This window comes from Balaenoptera musculus, chromosome 11, assembly GCF_009873245.2.
Source record: "Balaenoptera musculus isolate JJ_BM4_2016_0621 chromosome 11, mBalMus1.pri.v3, whole genome shotgun sequence".
Classification (NCBI taxonomy): Eukaryota; Metazoa; Chordata; class Mammalia; order Artiodactyla; family Balaenopteridae; genus Balaenoptera; species Balaenoptera musculus.
In genome coordinates, this window is record NC_045795.1 from 72,192,285 (window position 1) to 72,210,678 (window position 18,394).

Consider the following 18,394-nt stretch of genomic DNA (forward strand, 5'->3'; position numbering starts at 1 on the left):
TAAAAGAAGAATAACATTTCATGGTACATGAAAATATCAGTTGTCCATAAACAGTTTTGATGTAGCACGGACACATCCATTCAGTTACATATTGTCTTTGGCTGCTTTCTTACTGCAACAACAGCAGAATTGAGTAGTTACAAAAACACTGTACGTCTCACAAAGCCTAAAATATTTACCATGTGGCCCTTTGCAGGAAAAAACTGCTGACTTCTGTTCTATGAGAAATAATGTCTTACAATGGTTCTAAAGTCAACATGTAAAGGAAATCCTTGAAACTCATGAATTTCAGTACTATTGACTCTCAACAGTTCAGCACAGCTAGTTTTTCTTTTTTTTTTTTTTCTTTTTTTTTTGGCTGCATTGGGTCTTCGTTGCTGTGCGTGGGTGGCGAGCAGGGGATTCTCTTGTTGCGGAACTCAGGCTCCAGGCGTGCAGGCTTCTGTAGTTGTGGCTCGCAGGCTCTAGAGTGCAGGCTCAGTAGTTGTGGTGCACCAGCTTAACTGCTTCGCAGCATATGGGATCTTCCTGGACCAGGGATCCAACCCGTGTCCCCTGCACTGGCAGGCAGATTCTTAACCACTGTGCAGCCAGGGAAGTCCCCAGCACAGCTACTTTTTCATCCAGCATTGAAACAAATCATTATTTCTTAAGTTGAATACCAGATTAAAAAGTGGATATATATATCTATGAACTTTGTATACTATGTGTATGAAAAATACATGGTCTGTCTTTCAACATTAAAATCACACTCAACAAGGTGCTATACTCACTAGAAGAGACACATAGCAAGTGAAACCAACTGAGAGAATTGCTGACTCTTTTTTCCCATCACCCCCAAGCATATAGAGTCATTGAGTAGAAACTCAGGTGAATCACATGCAGTACTCAATCGTTTGTATTCATTCTCTCTCTGTCTCTCTGTCTCTCTGTCTCTCTCTCTCTCTCTCTCCCACCCTCTTGCTTTCTTCATTTTATTTTATTTTACTATTTATTTTTATAAGAGGGATCACTGAGTATACATAGTAGAAGCCAAGTGAGTTAAATGAATGTTTGAAGCAGCTCCACTATACATATTAAAGAGTTATGAGTAGTGTATCTTATGAATTGAAAAGTAAAATTATCTATGCTTTCTTATATTTTTCTGAGCTTTCCAGTTTGTATACAATGAGCAGGTTTTATTTTTGTACTTGGAAAAAAAGCCAAATGCTTTCTGTAATCGCCAAAAATAAAGGTTCCCCTTTATTTGAAACAGAGAAAACAAACACTTCACCTTTGGATCTTTTGTACAAAACTTCATGATATCCCTCCAATGTCTGTCTACTGTCTGAAACTGATGCCCTTCTTCTGGCATCTGTTGCATGATATCCTCAGAACAAAAAATGGGCTCCAAGTACAGCCATTGAGCTTGTACTTTTAACCATTCATCAGTTGTTTCTTGTATTCGAATCAAACGGTCCTCCCAGGCCTTAATGAAAAGCATAGTATACTAAGTTCCAGTTATTAAAGAAAACCCATAAATCATAGCAAGGAATATGTATTTTAAATTTATTGTTATTTTTGAATCAATGCAAAACAGCTCAAAGTCACTTATAGTGTCTCACATGGGCTTTGAAAAACTCTAGGAGGTCTGAAGTTTTCCTAAATCATTGGAACTCACAATTGCAAATGACTGTAGTTATTTAGAACAATTTCCTAATCTCTAGGTGAACTGTCCCATGTCCAAAAAGCATACAGGAATACATCCTGCTCCACCAGTAGCAATCAACCTAGGGGCTATTTTGCCCCCACCCCAAAGGACATTTGACAATGTCTGGAGGCATTTTCATTTGTCACAACTGGTGGGGTGACAGTTCTACTAATATCTAGTGGGTAGAGGCCGTGGACACTGCTAAACTTCCTACAATATACAGGACAGCCCCCACAACAAAGAATTATCTAGCCCCCAAATGTCATTAGAGCCAGGTTGAGAAACCGTGCTCTACATCAATGCATTTGGGGGAAAGAGTCTTCCTTATTGTCACAGATTTCCTAGAATCCATAAGGTATTTCATTAGCCAAAGATCATTCATATAAGCTCTTTGTTGCTTAAATATATGGCCTAAGGTCCTATATATCAAGAGATTGGCCTCATATTTTTGTTTTAAAAGCTCTAAGAGAGGTTTCAAACTTGTCTTGTAAATTCTCCTTTGTTAAACAAGAAATATCAGCAAAAGCATAACATCTTACCAGGAAAGGGTAGGTCAACCTGATTTAAGGGAAAATGTGCAGCTTTATGTCTTTTTGGAAGAACACAACTCTTTGTCTTCTCCAAATATTGAAAGCCAAGATGTCCTATAAATACACTATTTATGCTTAAATTAAAACCAAACTGCCTTTTTTGAATTCCAGGTTTGTCGTTTATTAGCTGTGTGAACTTGGGTAACTTACCTATCCCTCTATGCCTTGGTTCCCTTAACTATGACTACTGATAATAACAGTGCCTACCTTGAGGGTCTGCTATGGGGATTATATGGGTTAATAAATGTAAACCCCCTAGAGTAGTATCTGGCACACATTTAGAAGTCAATAAATATCAGGGGGAAAATCCATTTGTTGTTGATCTTTTCCCCATTTTATATAGTCTCCAGTTTGAATTTTGATACTACCTATAAAACTATTAGTTATTATAATTTATTTGCTTTGTGCACTTACCCACATCAACTATAAGGACATTAAATAATCTTACAGTCTCAAATATCATTTGTTTTTGTCAAGTGGACAATATTTCATTAATTATTCTAAAAGACCCTCAAGCTATTTGTTCCCAAATATAAAGTACAGTATATAGAACTTCACTACAAGTTATGAGAATATAGCATGAACTGTTGGTGGGAATGTAAATTGATACAGCCACTATGGAGAACAGTATGGAGGTTCCTTAAAAAACTAAAAGTAGAACTACCATACGACCCAGCAATCCCACTACTGGGCATATACCCTGAGAAAACCATAATTCAAAAAGAGTCATGTACCACAATGTTCACTGCAGCTCTATTTACAATAGCCAGGACATGGAAGCAACCTCAGTGTCCACTGACAGATGAATGCATAAAGAAGATGTGGCACATATATACAACGGAATATTACTCAGCCATAAAAAGAAACGAAATTGAGTTATTTGTAGTGAGGTGGATGGACCTAGAGACTGTCATACAGAGTGAAGTAAGTCAGAAAGGGAAAAACAAATACCATATGCTAACACATATATATGGAATCTAAAAAAAAAAGAAAAGAAAAAATGATTCTGAAGAACCCAGGGGCAGGACAGGAATAAAGACACAGACATAGAGAATGGACTTGAGGACACGGGGAGGGGGAAGGGTAAGCTGGGACGAAGTGAGGGAGTGTCATGGACATATATACACTACCAAATGTAAAATAGATAGCTAGTGGGAAGCAGCTGCATAGCACAGGGAGATCAGCTCGGTGCTTTGTGACCACCTAGAGGGGTGGGATAGGGAGGGTGGGAGGGAGACGCAAGGGGGAGGAGATATGGGGATATATGTATATGTATAGCTGATTCACTTTGTTAAAAAGCAGAAACTAACACACCATTGTAAAGCAATTATATCCAATAAAGATGTTAAAAAAAAAAGAAAGATTAGCATCAACTTGAAACAATCTTTAAATGAGAATTTATTCATTGCCCTTTGAAGAAAATATTTCTTTTAATTCAGAGTGTAAAATTCATGTTTTGTCTTATCTGCTATAGAATTGTATTAAAAAAATAAGAAATGTCCAAAGTCTATTTTGTTTTATAACGTAACACTCCTGCATAAACTCAAAATTATTATATTGGTTCTTTCACTTTAATACCATTTCCTTATAGCACTACCAGTGTTGAAAATTTGTTTCTTCTTTTCTCCTCCCTGTTCAACACCATTTTCCTGCCCCATATCCACTAAATAATGACAGCAGATATTCTTTAACTGCTCAGCCTACCATTTTGCACAATTATATTTATTAAAATAACCAGATTGATTTTCTGCCTATAAGAAAAGACATTTTGAAAACTTTATGCTTCTCGGTCAAAGCTTATGTCAATAAAATACTCAGTAAAGTGGAAAAAAATAAAGAATATAGCATGAAACAGGGTCTAGGCTGTCTACAGTTAGATTAAATAATACTGTTTTCCTTCCAAATCTATCACTGTCATTGGAGAAGATTTTTCTTAATAAAAATATCATTTGTTCTTTTAAAAATCATTAGAGTTAATGGCTCATCTGTTCTATATATTTTCACATTAATTTTAAGTTATCTGTTTCTATATTTCACCAAAGCTATCCAACAAACTGACTTATTTTCACAAGAGCATATATGTAATAAGATTGCAGTTTCTATAAATGACCAGGAGTTGACTATCATATTTAACATACCTTGATCTCCTTTTCAAATGGTTTGATGAAAGGTGAGCCTCTCATTGTCTGAGTTTTTATAATTTGATCATCAAGGAGAGCCTGAATCTCGTCTACTGAAGAAAGAATACAGACTCCAGTATCACGATATAGACTTATATGAAAAGCAATATCATCCCAAGTTCCCATCATTGTATGCATGGATTTCTCTAATGAAAATTCCTAAATGAGAAAAAGAAGAAAGAATTTGGTGCATTACACAGCAATTTTTGTAAGATAATCTGCAACTGTCTGTAAGTTAGAAAAGTTTTTTAACAATTAAAAAATTCCTATGGAAAATGACAATGTAGTTTTTAAAAATTCACTTGCTCTGAAAACTACTGCTGTCAGTATTAAAATAGACAGCAGAATGAAAGACCTGATGGATTTTCCCTGAAGTGGCTTTTCTGCAGTCTATAGTCTGAAGATGTTTTCAGTGTATTTTGAGAACACTAGACGGCCATACTTACTCTGTTGTAATACACACACATCACATGCCACACACACATGCATCTATTTCCATTCTTAATGGAACAATTATATATCAAGACTAGCATATCATCCATGCATATCAGAATGTGGCAGAATTAACAAGAGGTCAAAGGAACCATTTCTACTCTGGATTCAGGACAAGGAAATCATAGAGAAGCAGACACTTTGTGGGGAAAAATAAGAGTGGTCTTCTACCACTTAACCCCATCTCCTCCCACTGCTAGCCAGTACTATACATTCAACCACAACAAAAACTATGATTATTTGATTAACAAACTCATAAAATAAAGTAGTTCAGTTGATCTTCATATTTACCTTGCTTGCACCTGCACTTATAACTTCAAATTTTTCCAAGTATGGTGTAAGGTTTAATTTTAAAACTTTCCTCATTGTAGTTCCAGAATCTGGAGTTAAGTCATAGCCTACAATTTCTGATAACTGCTTCCAGTGACGTGTTCTCATTCCTGGATTGCATAGGATGGAGACAGTAGGGATGTATTCCTAATGGTGAAAATAGAAACAATAATGAGTCACTCATTTGAATTCCATACACATACACTTGAAATTAGGTAATATACTTAATGAGTCCAATCAAAATCCTGATTAGATTTGGAAGGGGAGAAAAAGTAACAAAATTGTTCTAAAGTTCATCTGCACAAATAAACATGTAGAAATAGCCAGGAAAACTATAAGAGTAAGAAAAAGGAGGGTTATAAATGTTCTATAAGATATTAAAGTATATGATAAAACTACAGTAATTAAAACTGTTATATTATTATTATGGAAATACAAAGTTAAGTTTATTCTATATATTATATGGAGAAAAATATAGTATAACACAACATAATATAATATATAGTTATAAATACACACACAAAACATAAATGGGGAAAAGCCTGCAACAAAATGCCAAAATGTAACTGTGTGGAAATAAAAATTAAATATTCACCAAAAACACTTAGTTCATCACTTTCGATACTGACATTAGAACATTTCCTTTAAAATCAGGAACAAGATAAGTATACCCATTATTAATACTTCTAATCAACACTGTATTGAGTGTCTCAGCCACTGAGATAATATAAATAAATAAAAGATATGGGGGAGGAAGGGGATCAAGATGCCAGAGTCGCAAGATCCTGAATTCACCTCCTCCTATGAGCACAGCACAAAATTACAATTACTTTATACAGCAACTATCTATGAGAATGACCTGAAGACTAGCAGAAAAGATTTTCCACAATGACAGATATAAAGAAGGAGTGACAATAAGATGGGTAGGGAAGTGGAGATGCAATCTTGTCAGGAGCCAAACTCTAAGGTTGGTGACACACAAATGAAAAGGACGTCACCACTGCAGAGGTCCTCTCTGAGGAGCAAGAGGTCTGAGACCCATGTTGGCCTCCCCATCCTGGAGGTCTTGCACTGGGAAGACAAGCCCCCAGAACGTCTGGCTTTGAAAACCAGTGGGGATTCCATTCAGGAGAGATGGAGGGCTATAGGAAAAAGACTCCACTCTTAAAGGGCACAGCAAAATCTCACATGGTCCAAGTCCCAGCAAAAAGGCAGTAGTTTGAAAGTCACCTGTGTCAGACCCACTTGCTGATCTTGGAGAGCCTACCAGAGAGGCAGGAGGCCTCTGGGGATGGAGATGCTGGTGGTAGCCATTTTGGGGATCTTGTTCTATTGGACTGACTCAAGCACTGGCAAGCACCATCTAGAAATCCTCCCTCTAGCCTATTAGTGCTGGGGGCTTGCCCTGTGCACCAGAGGGCCCACAGGAATTCTGCACCACCAGGCCACATAGTCAAATGCACAGGGAGCCTGCCCCACCCACCTGTGGTCCCGAAAGGGTGCACTGCCCAGCTACACAGTCAGCCTCCTCCTACCAGGAGACTGCCCTGCCCACCAGGGCACCCACAACAACTGCATGAGTCAGAGTATCACAGCCAGACAGGCCAAGGGCCAGGCCCACCAACCAATATGCCCTCAACAGTTAGCTCTTCCACAACAGAAGGGAGCATGCAGCATGAATAGAGGACACCCCTGGAGCATAAGGTCTAGTAGCCAGGAGGGAGTGCGCTGCTGAGCTCATAGGATGTCTCCTATATAATGTCACTTCTCCAAGATCAAGAGACATAACAGTCCTATCCAATATATAGAAATAAACATTGGGAATTAGGTAAAATGAGGAGGCAAGAGGAATATGTTCCAAACAAAGGAACAAGACAAAACCTCAGAAAAAGAACTAAATTAAATGCAAATAAGCAATCTACCCAATAAAAAGTTCAAGGTAATAATCATAAAGGTGCTCACTGAACTCAGAAGAATGGATGAACACAGAATTTCAACTAAGAGTTAGAAAATATAAAGAAGAACAAATCAGAGTTGAATAATACATTAACTAAAATGAAAAATACACTAGAAGGAATCTACAGCAGATAGAATAATATAGAAGAACAGATCAGTGATCTGGAGGACAGAGTGGTAGACATAATCCAAGCTGAACAGAAAAAAAGAAAAAAGAATTTTAAAAAATGAGGATAGTTTAAGAGACTTCTGAGACAATATCAAGTGTACTCACTTTCACATTATAGGGGTCCCAGAAGGGGAAAATTGAGAGAAAGGAGCAGAGAACTTATCTGAGAAAACATTAGCTGAAAACTTCCCTAGCCTAGAGAAGGAAACAAACATCCTGCTCTAGGAAGCACAGAGAATCCCAAACAAGATGAACCTAAACAGGTACACACTGAGACACATTATAATTAAAATGACAAAAATTAAAGATAAAGAGAGAACCTGAAAAGCAGCAAGAGAAAAGCAACTAGTTATGTACTGTAAAAAGGAACTCCCATAAGACTATCAGCAGACATTTCAGCAGGAACTTTTCAGGCCAGAAGGAAGTGGAACAATATATTCAAAATGATGAAAGGAAAAAACTACAACCAAGAATACTTTACCTGGCAAGGTTATCTTTCGAATTTATCTTATCTCTGAAGGAGAGATAAAGAGTTTTACAGACAAGCAAAAAGCAAAAAGAGTTTATCACCACAAAACAGACCTTACAAGAAGTGTTAAAGGGACTTCTTAAAGGAAAAGGAAAAGGCCAAAACTAGAAATAAAAAAATGTGAAAGGAAAAATCTCACTGGTAAAGGCAAACATAGAGTAAAAATAGTGGATCAACCACTTATAAATCTAGTAGGAATGTTAAAAGACAAAAGTAGTAAAAATCATCTATATCTACAATAGTAGTTATGGCAAAAATTAAAAGATGTAAAATATGATATCAAAAGCACAAAACATTTGGAGGGTTAGTAAAAACGTAAGGTGTTCAAATTTAAGAAATCAACTTAAAATAGACACCTGTTTGTTATCATATATGAACTTCCTGGTAACCACAAACCAAAAACATATAACAGATACACACAAAAAGAGAGAATCATTGGGTCACTGAAAAACTCAAGTAGAAAATTTAAAAATACCTTGAGACAAATGAAAACATAACATTCCAAAATCTATGGGACACAGTAAAAGCAGTTCTAAGAGGAAAGGTTATAGCAAACAAGCCCACCTCAGGAAACAAGAAAATTCTCAAACAATCTAACCTTACCCTGAAGGAACTAGGAGAAGAAAAACAAACAAAACCCAAAGATAGTAGAAGGAAGGAAATAATAAAGACCAGAGTGGAAATAAATAAAATAGAAACTAAAAAGAAAAAAGAAAAGATCAATGAAACTAAGAGCTGGTACTTTTAAAAGATAAACAAAATTGATAAACCTTTAACCAGACTCATTAAGAAAAAAAAAAAAAAGAGGGCCAAATAAATAAAATCAGAAATGGAAGAGAAGTTACAACTGACACCACTGAAATACAAAGGATCGTAAGAGACTATACAAACAATTATACACCACTAAAACAGACAACCTAGAAAAAAATTAATAAATTCCTAGGGCTTCCCTGGTGGCGCAGTGGTTGAGAGTCTGCCTGCCAATGCAGGGGACACGGGTTCGAGCCCTGGTCTGGGAAGATCCCACGTGCCGCGGAGCAGCTGGGCCCGTGGGCCACAATTACTGAGCCTGCGCGTCTGGAGCCTGTGCTCCGCGACAAGAGAGGCCGCGAAAGTGAGAGGCCCGCGCACTGCGATGAAGAGTGACCCCCGCTTGCCGCAACTAGAGAAAGCCCTCGCACAGAAACGAAGACCCAACACAGCCATAAATAAATAAATAAATATTTTAAAAAAAAATAAATAAAAAAAAAATAAATTCCTAGAAATGTAAAATCTTCCAAGACCGAATCAGGAAGAAACAGAAAATATGAATAGACTGATTAACAGGAATGAAGTTGAATTAATAATAAAAAATGCCTAACAAACAAAAGTCCAGGCCAGATGGCTTCACAGGTGAATTCTATCAAACAATTAAAGAAGGATTGCCTTTCCTGAAACTATTCCAAAAAATTTGCTGAGAAAGGAATGCTTCCAAACTCATACTACAAGATCAGCACCACCTGGATACCAAAATCAAAGACAACACATAAAAAGAAAATTATAGGCAAACATCACTGATGAACATAGATGCAAAAATCCTCAACAAAATATTAGCAAACTGAATCCAACAATTAATTAAAAGAATCATACATCATGATCAAGTGGGATTTATCCCAAGGATGCATAGATGATTCAATATCTGCAAATCAATCAATGTGATACACCATATTAAAGAATAAAAATCATATGATTATCTCAATAGATGCAGAAAAAGCTTTTGACAAAATTCGACATCTTTTTATAATAAAAACTCTCAACAAAGTGGATATAGAGGGATCATACCTCTTGTCATATGACAAGCCCACAGATAACATCATACTCAATGGTGAAGAGCTGAAAACATAAGTTCAGGAACAAGACAAGGCTGCTCACTCTCACTGCTTTTATTCAACATAGTATTGGAAGTCCTAGCCTCAGCAATCAGACAAGAAAAAGAAATAAAAGGAATCCAAATTGGAAAAGAAGGAATAAAACTGTCACTATTTGCAGATGACATGATAATGACATAGAAAATCCTAAACATGCCACCAATAAACTATTAGAACTCATCAATGAATTCAGTAAAGTTACAGGATACAAAATTAACATACAGAAATAGGTTGCATTTCTATACACTAACAATGAACTATCAGGAAAAGAATTTAAGAAAATAATCCCCCTTACGATCATATCAAAAAGAATAAAATACCTGAGAATAAATCTAATTAAGGAGGTAAAAGACCTGGACTCATAAAACTACAAGACACTGAGAAAAGAAATTGAAGACAACACAAACAGATGGAAAGATATACCATGCTCATAGATTGGAAGAATTAATATTGTTTAAATAACTATACCGCCCCCAAGGCAATCTAGATTTAATGCAATCCCTATCAAAATACCAACAGCATTTTTCACAGAACTAGAACAAATAATTCTAAAATTTGTATGAAAATACAAAAGATCCTGAAGAGCCAAAACAATCTTGAGAAGGAAGAACAAAGCTGAAGGTATCAGGGTTTCCCTGGTGGCACAGTGGTTAAGAATCTGCCTGCCAATGCCGGGGACATGAGTTCAAGCCCTGGTCTAGGAAAATCCCACATGCCGTGGAGCAACTAAGCCTGTGTGCCACAACTCCTGAAGCCCTCATGCCTAGATCCTGTGCTCCCCAACAAGAGAAGCCATGGCAATGAGAAGCCCACACACTGCAATGAAGAGTAACCCCTGCTTGCCGCCAACTAGAGAAAGCCTGCACACAGCAATGAAGACCAAAAAAAAACGCAGTCAAAAATACAAAAAAAAAAAAAAAAAAAAGCTGAAGGTATCATGCTCCCTGATTTCAAACTATACTACAATGATACAGTAATCAAAACAATATTATACTGGCACAAAAACAGATACATAGATCAATGGATCAGAATAGAAAGCCCAGAAATAAACCCACACACTTCTGATCAATTAATCTATATTTAATAAGCGACTTGTATCTCGAATATATAAAGAATTTGTACAACTGAATAAAAAGAGATAAATAACCCAACTTAAAAATGGGCAAAGGGGCTTCCCTGGTGGCGCAGTGGTTGAGAATCTGCCTGCCAATGCAGGGGACACGGGTTCAAGCCCTGGTCTGGGAAGATCCCACATGCTGCAGAGCAACTAGGCCCGTGAGCCACAATTACTGAGCCTGCGCATCTGGAGCCTGTGCTCCGCAACAAGAGAGGCCGCGATGGTGAGAGGCCCGCGCACTGCGATGAAGAGTGGCCCCCGCTTGCTGCAACTAGAGAAAGCCCTCGCACAGAAACGAAGACCCAACACAACCAAAAATAAAGAAATAAATAAGCCTACACCTTAAAAAAAAAAAAAAAAAAGAATGAGCTTGTCACTAAAAAACCTTTAAAAAAAATAAATAAAAATAAATGGGCAAAGGATCTGAACACACACTTCTCCATAGAAAACATAGAAATGGCCAATATGCATATGAAAAGATGCTCAGCATCATTAGTTATCAGGTAAATGCAAATCAAAACCACAATGAGACACCTCTTCACACACATTGGGATGGCCATAATCAAAAAGATGGACAATCACAAGTTGGCAAGGATGTAGACAAACTGGAACCCCCATGCATTGCAAGTGGGAACAGTGCAGCCACTTTGGAAGACAGTCTGCAGTTCCTCAAAAAGTTAAACATAGAATTACCATGAGACACTGCAATGCCACTTCTACGTATACACCCAAATCAAGTGAAACATATGACCACACAAAAATTTGTACATGAGTACTAACAGCAACGTTACTCATAATGGCTAAAAAGTGGAAACAACACAAATGTCCATTAAGTGATGAATGGATAAACAAAATGTGGTATATCCATATAATGGAATATTATTTATCAATAAAAAGAATGCGGACTTCCCTGGCGGTCCAATGCTTAAGACTCCGCACTCCCAATGCAGGGGGCTCAGGCTCAATTCCTGATCAGGGAACTAGATCCCACATGCCGCAACTAAGACCTAGTGCAGCCAAATAAATAAATATTTAAAAAAGGAAAAAAAAAAGAATGGAGTATGAGGCATATTACCACATGGATTAACCTTGAAAACATGCTAGGGAGAAAGAAGTCAGTCACCAAGGCCATATAACAACATGATTCTATTTATATGAAATGTATGGAATTCATAAATCCATAGAGACAGAAAGTAGATTCATAGGACACCAGGGCCTGGGAGGAGGAGGGAATGGAGAGTGACTACTAATGGTCATGGGCTTACTTTTTGGAGTAAGGAAGTTGTTCTAAAATTAGATAGTGGTGATGATCACACAACTCTGTCAATATTCTAAGAAACCACTGAACTGCATAATTTAGAAGGTGAAGTTTTATATGTGAATTATATCTCAATAAATCTATCATTAAAAATTCAAGCCAATAACAAAGAAAAAGATAGTAAACTAATGATAAAATAATAAGTACATAACAATTTTTATTCAGATATGAAAGCAATCAACCGGATAGCCTCGTACACCAGATGGCAGAAAGCAGAAGCAAGAACTACAATCCTGCAGCCTGTGGAATGAAAACCACATTCACAGAAAGATAGACAAAATGAAAAGGCAGAGGACCATGTACCAGATGAAGGAACAAGATAAAACCCGAGAAAAACAACTAAATGAAGTGGAGATAAGCCACCTTCCAGAAAAAGAATTCAGAATAATGATAGTGAAGATGATCCAGGACCTCAGGAAAAGAATGGAGGCAAAGATCGAGAAGATCCAAGAAATGTTTAACAAAGATCTAGAAGAATTAAAGAACAAACAAACAGAGATGAACAATACAGTAACTGAAATGAAAAATGCACCTGAAAGGGGCTTCCCTGGTTGGCACAGTGGTTAAGAATCCGCCTGCCGATGCAGGGGACATGGGTTCGAGCCCTGGTCCGGGAAGATCCCACATGCTGCGGAGCAACTAAGCCCATGTACCACAACAACTGAGCCTGTGCTCTAGAGCCCGCGAGCCACAACTACTAAGCCCACGTGCCACAACTACTAAAGCCCTCAAACATAGAGCCCGTGCTCCGCAACAAAAGAAGCCACCACAATGAGAAGCCCGTGCACTACAATGAAGAGTAGCCCCCGCTTGCCACAACTGGAGAAAGCCCGCATGCAGCAACGAAGACCCAACACAGACAAAAATAAATAAATAAAATAAATAAATTTAAAAAAAACGCACTAGAAGGAATCAATAGCAGAATAACTGAGGCAGAAGAACGGATAAATGACCTGGAAGACAGAATGGTAAATTCACTGCCGTGGAACAGAATAAAGAAAAAAGAATGAAAAGAAATGAAGACAGCCTAAGAGACCTCTGGGACAACATTAAATGCAACAACATTCGCATTATAGGGGTCCCAGAAGGAGGAGAGAAAGGACCTGAGAAAATATTTGAAGAGATTATAGTCGAAAACTTCCATAACATGGTAAAGGAAATAAACACCCAATTCCAGGAAGTGCAGAGAGTCCCATGCAGGATAAACCTAAGGAGAAACACTCTGAGACACATAGTAATCAAACTGACAAAAATGAAAGACAAAGAAAAATTAAAAGCAAAAAGGGAAAAACGACAAATAACATAAAAGGGAACTCCCATAAGGTTAAAACCTGATGTCTCAGCAGAAACCCTACAATCCAGAAGGCAGTGGCATGATGTATTTAAAGTGATGAAAGGGAAGAACCTACAACCAAGATTACTATACCCAGCAAGGATCTCATTCAGATTCGATGGAGAAATCAAAAGCTTTACAGACAAGCAAAAGCTAAGGGAATTCAGCACCGCACAAACCACCTCTACAACAAATGTTTAAGGAACTTCTCTAAGTGGGAAACACAAGAGAAGCAAAGGACCTACAAAAGCAAACCAAAACAATTAAGAAAATGGTAATAGGAACATACATATCGATAATTACCTTAAATGAGATTGGATTAAATGCTCCAACCAAAAGACACAGGCTCGCTGAATGGATACAAAAACAAGACCCGTATATATATGCTGTCTACAAGAGACCCACTTCAGACCTAGGGACACATACAGACTGAAAGTGAGGGGATGGAAAAAGATATTCCATGCAAATGGAAATCAAAAGAAAGCTGGAGTAGCAATACTCATATCAGATAAAATAGACTTTAAAATAAAGAATGTTACAAGAGACAAGGAAGGACACTACATAATGATCAAGGGAACAATCAAAGAAGAAGACATAGCAATTATAAATATATATGCACCAAACATAGGAGCACCTCAATACATAAGGCAAATGCTAACAGCTATAAAAGAGGAAATTGACAGTAACATGATAAGAGTGGGGGATTTTAACACCTCACTTACACCAATGGACAGATCATCCAGACAGAAAATTAATAAGGAAACACAAGCTTTACAGGACACAATAGACCAGATAGATTTAATTGATATTTATAGGACATTCCATCCAAAAACAGCAGATTACACTTTCTTCTCAAGTGCACATGGATCATTCCCAGGATAGATCACATCTTGGGTCACAGATCAAGCCTTGGTAAATTTAAGAAAACTGAAATCATATCAAGCATCTTTTCAGACCACAACGCTATGAGATTAGAAATCAATTGCAGGGGAAAAAACGTAAAAAACACAAACACGTGGAGGTTAAACAATACGTTACTAAATAAGCAAGAGATCACTGAAGATATCAAAGAGGAAATCAAAAAATCAAAATACTAGCAAACAGAATCCAACAACACATTAAAAGGATCATACACCGTGATCAAGTGGGGTTTATCCCAGGAATGCAAGGATTCTTCAATATACGCATATCAATCAATGTGATAAACCATATTAACAAACTGAAGGAGAAAAACAATATGATCATCTCAATAGATGCAGAAAAAGCTTTTGACAAAATTCAACACCTATTTATGATAAAACCCCCAGAAAATAGGCATAGAGGGAACTTACCTCAACATCAAAAAGGCCATATATGACAAACCCACAGCCAACATCATTCTCAATGGTGAAAAACTGAAGAAACCATTTCCTCTAAGATCAGGAACAAGACAAGGTTGTCCACTCTCACCAGTATTCTTCAACATTGTTTTGGAAGTTTTAGCCACAGCAATCAGAGAACAAAAAGAAATAAAAGGAATCCAAATCGGAAAAGACGAAGTAAATCTGTCACTGTTTGCAGATGACATGATACTATACATAGAGAATCCTAAAGATGCTACCAGAAAACTACTAGAGCTAATCAATGTATTTGGTAAAGTAGCAGGATACGAAATTAATGCACAGAAACGTCTTGCATTCCTATACACTAATGATGAAAAATCTGAAAGAGAAGTTCAGGAAACACTCTCATTTACCACTGCAAGAAAAAGAATAAAATACCTAGGAATAAACCTACCTAAGGAGATAAAAGACCTGATTTGCAGAAAACTATGACACTGATGAAAGAAATTAAAGATGCTACAAATGGATGGAGAGATATACCATGTTCTTGGACTGGAAAAATCAACATTGTGAAAATGACTATACTACCCAAAGCAATCTACAGATTCAATGCAATCCCTTTCAAGCTACCAATGGCATTTTCCACAGAACTAGAACAAAAAATTTCACAATTTGTATGGAGACACAGAAGACCTCAAATAGCCAAAGCAATCTTGAGACAGAAAAATGGAGCTGGAGGAATCAGGCTCCCTGACTTCAGATTATACTACAAAGCTACAGTAATCGAGACAGTATGGTAGTGACACAAAAAGAGAAATATAGATCAGTGGAACAGGATAGAAAGCCCAGAGATAAACCCACACACATAAGGTAACCTTATCTTTGATAAAGGAGGCAAGAGTATACAATGGAGGAAAGACAGCCTCTTCAAAAAGTGGTGCTGGGAAAACTGGACAGGGACATGTAAAAGAATGAAATTAGAACACTCCTTAACACCATACACAAAAATAAACTCCAAATGGATTAAAGACCTAAATGTAAGGCCAGACACTATCAAAGTCTTAGAGGAAAACATAGGCAGAGCACTCTATGACATAAATCACAGCAAGATCCTTTTTGACCACCTCCTAGAGAAATGGAAATAAAAACAAAAATAAACAAATGGGACCTAATGAAACTTAAGAGCTTTTGCATAGCAAAGGAAACCATAAACGAAATGAAAAGACAACCCTCAGAATGGGAGAAAATATTTGCAAATGAAGCAACTTACAAAGGATTAATCTCCAAAATTTACAACCAGCTCATGCAGCTCAATATAAAAAAAACAAACAACCCAATCCAAAAATGGGCAGAAGACCTAAATAGACATTTCTCCAAAGAAGATATACAGATTGTCAACAAACACATGAAAGGATGCTCAACATCACTAATCATTAGAGAAATGCAAATCAAAACTACAATGAGGTATCACTTCACACCAGTCAGAATGGCCATCATCAAAAATTCGACAAACAATAAATGCTGAAGACGGTGTGGAGAAAAGGGAACCCTCTTGCACTGTTGGTGGGAATGTAAATTGATACAGCCACTATGGAGAACAGTATGGAGGTTCCTTAAAAAACTCAAAATAGAACTATCATACGACCCAGCAATCCCACTACTGGGCATATACCCTGAGAAAACCAGAATTCAAAAAGAGTCATGTACCACAATATTCATTGCAACTCTATTTACAATAGCCATCGACATGGAAGCAACCTAAGTGTCCACTGACAGATGAATGGGTAAAGAAGATGTGGCACATGTATACAATGGAATATTACTCAGCCATAAAAAGAAACGAAATTGAGTTATTTGTAGTGAGGTGGATGGACCTAGAGTCTGTCATACAGAGTGAAGTAAGTCAGAAAGAGAAAAACAAATACCATATGCTAACACATATATATGGAATCTAAGGGGAAAAAAAAAAAGGTTATGAAGAACCTAGGGGTAAGATGGGAATAAAGACACAGACCTACTAGAGAATGGACTTGATGATATGGGGAGGGGGAAGGGTAAGCTGTGACAAAGTGAGAGAGTGGCATGGACATAGATACACTACCAAACGTAAAATAGATAGCTAGTGGGAAGCAGCCGCATAGCACAGGGAGATCAGCTCAGTGCTTTGTGACCACCTAGAGGGGTGGGATAGGGAGGGTGGGAGGGAGGGAGACGCAAGAGGGAAGAGATATGGGAACATATGTATATGTATAAGTGATTCAATTTGTTATAAAGCAGAAACTAACACACCATTGTAAAGCAATTATACTCCAATAAAGATGTTAAAAAAGCAAAAAAAACCCCAAAAAAACCTAAAACTAGAATTACCATATGACCCAGCAATCCCACTACTGGGCATATACCCTGAGAAAACCATAATTCAAAAAGACACATGCACTCCAATGTCATTGCAGCACTATTTACAATAGCCAGGATATGGAAGCAACCAAAATGCCCATCGACAGACAAATGGATAAAGAAGATGTGGTACATATATACAATGGAATATTACTCAGCCATAAAAAGGAACGAAACTGGGTCATTTGTAGAGACGTGGATGGACCTAGAGACTATTATACAGTGTGAAGTAAGTCAGAAAGCAAAAAATATCGTATATTAACACATATATGTGGATTCTAGAAAAATGGTACAAATGAACTGGTTTGCAAGGCAGAAATAGAGATAGAGATGTAGAGAACAAACGTATGAACACCAAGGGGGGTAAGGGGGAGTGGTGGGATGAACTGGGAGATTGGCATTGACATATATACACTAATATGTATAAAATAGATAAGTAATAAGAACCTGCTATATAAAAAAATAAATTAGGGCTTCCCTGGTGGCGCAGTGGTTGGGAACCTGCCTGCCAACGCAGGGGACACGGGTTCGAGCCCTGGTCTGGGAGGATCCCACATGCTGTGGAGCAACTAAGCCCATGCACCACAACCACTGAGCCTGCTCTCTAGAGCCCACATGCCACAGCTACTGAGCCTGCGTGCCACAACTGCTGAAGCCTGTGCGCCTGGAGCCCGCGCTTCGCAACGGGAGGGGCCACCACAGTGAGAAGCCCGCTCACCGCAACGAAGAGTGGCCCCCGCTCGCTGCAACTGGAGAAAAAGCCCACACGCAGCTACGAAGACCCAACACAGCCAAAAATAAATAAATAAATAAATTTTAAAAAAAATAAAAATAAAAAAAAAATAAATTAAAATAAAACAAAATAATTTAAAAAAAGAAAGCAAACAACCAACATTACCCAGCAATGACTTTGTTTCCAGTACCATATTATAGAGCACTGTTTCCCCAAATTTTAGGTTTTACAGCAGATGTTAATAAAAATTATTTAAAAACTTGGGGAAAAAAAGCAAAAAGAGGGAGGTGGTATGTCCTTTCAATGCCATATGGGGTACAGGGCCACCTAA

General features: G+C 37.6%; 1 protein-coding gene across 1 annotated transcript in view; it reads right to left on the bottom strand.

Moving 5' to 3' along the window:
- The window catches only part of DNAH12 (dynein axonemal heavy chain 12), a 235,027-nt gene that overhangs the window by 134,340 nt on the left and 82,293 nt on the right, over nucleotides 1-18,394 (bottom strand). Inside the window, exons 19-21 of the mRNA XM_036869723.1 lie at nucleotides 5,244-5,429; nucleotides 4,419-4,619; nucleotides 1,274-1,468 (exon numbers count right to left, since the gene is read on the bottom strand). Of these exons, the coding sequence (XP_036725618.1) occupies nucleotides 1,274-1,468; nucleotides 4,419-4,619; nucleotides 5,244-5,429 (582 nt within the window). The remainder of the gene's footprint in view (nucleotides 1-1,273; nucleotides 1,469-4,418; nucleotides 4,620-5,243; nucleotides 5,430-18,394) is intronic.